This window comes from Juglans regia, chromosome 16, assembly GCF_001411555.2.
Source record: "Juglans regia cultivar Chandler chromosome 16, Walnut 2.0, whole genome shotgun sequence".
In the NCBI taxonomy this organism is placed as follows: domain Eukaryota; kingdom Viridiplantae; phylum Streptophyta; class Magnoliopsida; order Fagales; family Juglandaceae; genus Juglans; species Juglans regia.
The window spans coordinates 25,744,559-25,748,416 of NC_049916.1; the positions used below are offsets into that span (position 1 = coordinate 25,744,559).

At 33.1% G+C, this 3,858-nt stretch overlaps 1 protein-coding gene across 1 annotated transcript; it reads right to left on the minus strand.

Annotated features, from left to right (window-relative positions):
- Positions 1-2,558: 2,558 nt before the first annotated feature.
- Positions 2,559-3,005, minus strand: LOC118344832 (uncharacterized mitochondrial protein AtMg00810-like). Its single transcript, XM_035686253.1, has one exon. It carries the CDS (start codon positions 3,003-3,005, stop codon positions 2,559-2,561), a length of 447 nt encoding a protein of 148 aa, XP_035542146.1.
- Between the last annotated feature and the right edge of the window lie 853 nt (positions 3,006-3,858).

Sequence of the window (3,858 nt, forward strand, 5' to 3'; positions counted from 1 at the left end):
GTTTTTATGATGTCATTGTTGAGTCTGATGCATTGCTGATAGTTAATTGGTACATAAATAGGAAAAAGCCCCTGGCCTGCAGGTATGTGAATATTTTGGAGGATATATTTTACTTTAACAAGTTTATAAGCTTTGACATGCAGCATACATACAGAAAAGGTAATGGTGTGGCAGAGGGATTAGCTAATTTTGAAACTTTAGGTATTACTTTGTCTTTCTCTTCCATTTTACAATTACCTAGAAATTTGTATAGAATTTTTGTTATTAATAAATCTGGTTTACCAAATTTTAGATGGAAATAGTTTCTTTTGGACATTTGCTTTATTTATGTTATAGATACTTTAGAACAATTAATGTAAGTAGTTTTTTTTTTCTTAGAATGAAAGGTTTTTAAAAGAGTTTTGGTTTCGGGATTTATGTAACTCCCAAAGCTCTTATATATACCGATTGTTATCCATCCGCCATAAGAGATGGCTATAAAAATAAATAAAGTAATTTTGATGTGTGAACTGGCAAACCATTTAGGATTATTTAGATATTGGATTTATTTTTATTGGATCTTTTAATGACTATATCACTTGTCTATTTATTTGAGTTCACCATTCCTTGACAAATACACCAACTTTTTTTTGCCCGGCACCTTTATGCTACTCGTTAACTGCAATATTAGTGGCGGTTTTTTTTCTTTAGAAAATGGTTGAAAGTTTTTTAATAAGTTATTCTATTATTATGCATGTGTGTAGAACACATTATTTACAACATTTAAATAGATCGTTTTGATTTATAATATTTAAATTTTAAAATTTATCTATTAAATCAAATTATGTCATGTAAGTATTTTAGTAAGTGTATTCTATATATCGGCTTGAGAATATTTTTTTTCTTTCTTAAGAGAAAACCTATTTATATGATGTACTTTTACACACCCAACACACCGCTAATGTACTATATATGCTAAAAAACTATTGGTATTTTAGTTATTTTTAAGTTATAATAATGGATCCCACTATAAGTGGCCTTGTTAACAAACCGACTTATATGTAGTAAAATTTAAAAAGTGAATAAATCTAAAAACACATAAAAAATAAATTATTTTTTAATGATAAATTTTATTTTTTTAAAACAGAAATATGCTAAGCTTGTGCGCTCTAAAATTGTATCTAGCAATATTATTCAGCTATGTTAATTAAAACTGCAGCATTAATTGCATTAAACCATATCATGTGTAGCTCTCTTGCCATTAATTGACCGAATAAATTGCTGTTAAGTCATATTTATTAGGCTCTCTATTATAGAGAAAAATCAAGGTAAAAAAATTTCAAAAGATTATGTGATACATTTGAGAGTTTCTAATATTTAAGGAAATTAATTAGAAAATTGTGTTTTCTAGTAGAGGTGCGTTTGGATGTTGAATTGAGTTGAGTTGAGATAATAAAATATTGTTAGAATATTATTATTTATTATTATTATTATTTTGAGATTTGAAAACATTAATTGCAGTACTAGATCCTGAATTTCGTTCCAATTCATACTGTAATTTCTTCAAGTGCATGCATTTGGATTACTAGCATGCAGCAATAATATTGGAACAAGTGGATCCTGTCCAGTAACTCGTGGATCCCTTACGCCTGACTTTAGACAAATCTCAGGAAAACAGAGAAGTTGACCAACCCATGCACTATGAACGCATTCTTCGAGTAGATCACCTATTTCTTGAGTGGCTGCTCTCAAAAGGCGTAAAATATACAAGTAAGATCCGTATACAAGTAGATCACCTATTTCTTGAGTGGCTGCTCTCGTGTTTTTATATTTTCATGCTTATTTCTTTTCTTTTCTTTTCTTTTTTAAATATTATTGATCATCTTTTTAATTATCCCGTATCAAACAACGGTAAAAAAATAATGAATATTGTCTCTGTTACCTGTCACCACTAAGCTACCAACATATGTACCAGTCTTGAGTTATCCATAAAAATAATGAACACAAAGTGCTTGATAAAATGTCTTAACTAATGTGGGAGCATAGAGTCTATTATTCCTTTATATAATTTGTATTACACCAATACATAAGTTATTGTACCGTTGGAGACAGAAGCTTAATAAGGTAACTTCTGGAAAATGGAAAACAAATACAATTAACTAGCCATTGCATGAGTCAAGGTGATTGGGAGAATCTTTAGTTGATCATGCTTTGGAGGTAGTTGTTGTGAGAGCTGTTGTGAGGTGTGGGTCTTCATTTGGTAAGTTTCCTTCTGTGTTATTATGCTCCCACAAACTGTGCCGAGATACAAGGCCAAGTTTGGTGCGAAGATCCAAAAGTGCAGGTTGTCCAAGCAGCTTGGTAAAAATATCAGTAAGTTTGAGAGAGGCTGAGACATGTCGAGTATGAAGGAGGCCAAGAGCGACACGTTCACAAACGTAGTGATAATCAATCTCGATGTGTTTGCTCTAGGCATGAAAGATAAGATTAACTGTCATATAAAGTGTACTAATATCATCACAAAGTAAGAGCAGAGTGGAGGTGAGGTGAATGCCCAGATCACGAAGTAAGAATGATATCTAAGTTATCTCAACAGTAGTATGGGTCATTGCTCTGTACTCAGTTTCAGAGCTTGATTGAGAAACTGTATGTTGCTTTTTTACGAACCAGGATATGCAATTGCTACCAAGAAAGACATAGTAGCCGGTAGTGGAATGTTTGGTGAGGGGGCAACCTGCCAAATCTGCATCTGAAAAGGCATAAAGATCAAGTGTAAAATGGGAACTAAAATGAAGACCAAGATCAACAGTAACTTTTAAATACCGAATGATGCGCTTGACCATTTTATAATGGGCTTCAATAGGGGAATGCATAAGTTTAGAAACAAAATTAACACTGTAAAAGAGGTCAGGACGAGTAAGAGTAAGGTATTGGAGTACACCCACAATAATGAGGTAGTGAGCAGGATCAGAGAAATGTGTCTCTAAGGTAAGTCCTTTGGTCTTGGGTATCATGAGAGTACCCATAGGTTTACAGTCACGTATTTTATCTCGTTCTAAAATATCAATAGCATATTTGGTTTGAGACAAGGTAAGTCCATCAGTGGCTGGGGTGATCTGAATACCAAGAAAATAGTGTAGGGGGCCAAGTCTTTCATGGCAAACTGACTATGAAGAGTGAAAATAAATTCAAAAAGATAAGCAAAGGAGGAACTGGTCAATAAAATATCATCAACATACAATAGTAAAATAAGAGTACCACAAGAGGAATAACAAATAAATAAGGAAGAATCAGCAGTGCTACAAATAAAGCCATAAGTTAATAAAAAAAACTGCTAAAGTTGTCAAACCATGCATGGGGAGCCTGTTTGAGATCATAAAAAGCTTTATTTAACTTGCAATTATAAGAAGAGTGAGTTGGGTGAATAAAACCTGGAGGTTGTTCCATGAAAATAGATTTGTGGAGTTCACCATGAAGAAAAGCATTATTGACGTCTAATTGACGAATACTCCAGTGGTTGATCAAAGTGAGTGTGATGACAATCCATATTGTACTTGGTTTGATGACGGGAGAGAAGGTCTCATGATAGTTGATGCAATCTTCTTGATGAAAACCTTTAGCAACTAAACGAGCTTTCAGCCAATCCAGTGTGCCATTAGCTTTGAGTTTGGTTTTGAAAACTCATTTACAACCAATGATAAACATGGTAGACTCATAAGGGACAAGAGTTCAAGTGTTATTCACACATAATGCCTATAATTCATCATGCATTTCTTGTAACCATCTAGGATGTTTGAGAGCAGAGCAGATTGATTTACGGGAATGGAAGTGAGGTCATGCAAGTGAGCATATTTGGGGTTAGGCTTACAAATCCAAGAT

Bases quoted from the DNA above. Each gene is read 5' to 3' on its own strand.
- LOC118344832 (XM_035686253.1), bottom strand. From the start codon at position 3,005: ATGGGTACTCTCATGATACCCAAGACCAAAGGACTTACCTTAGAGACA.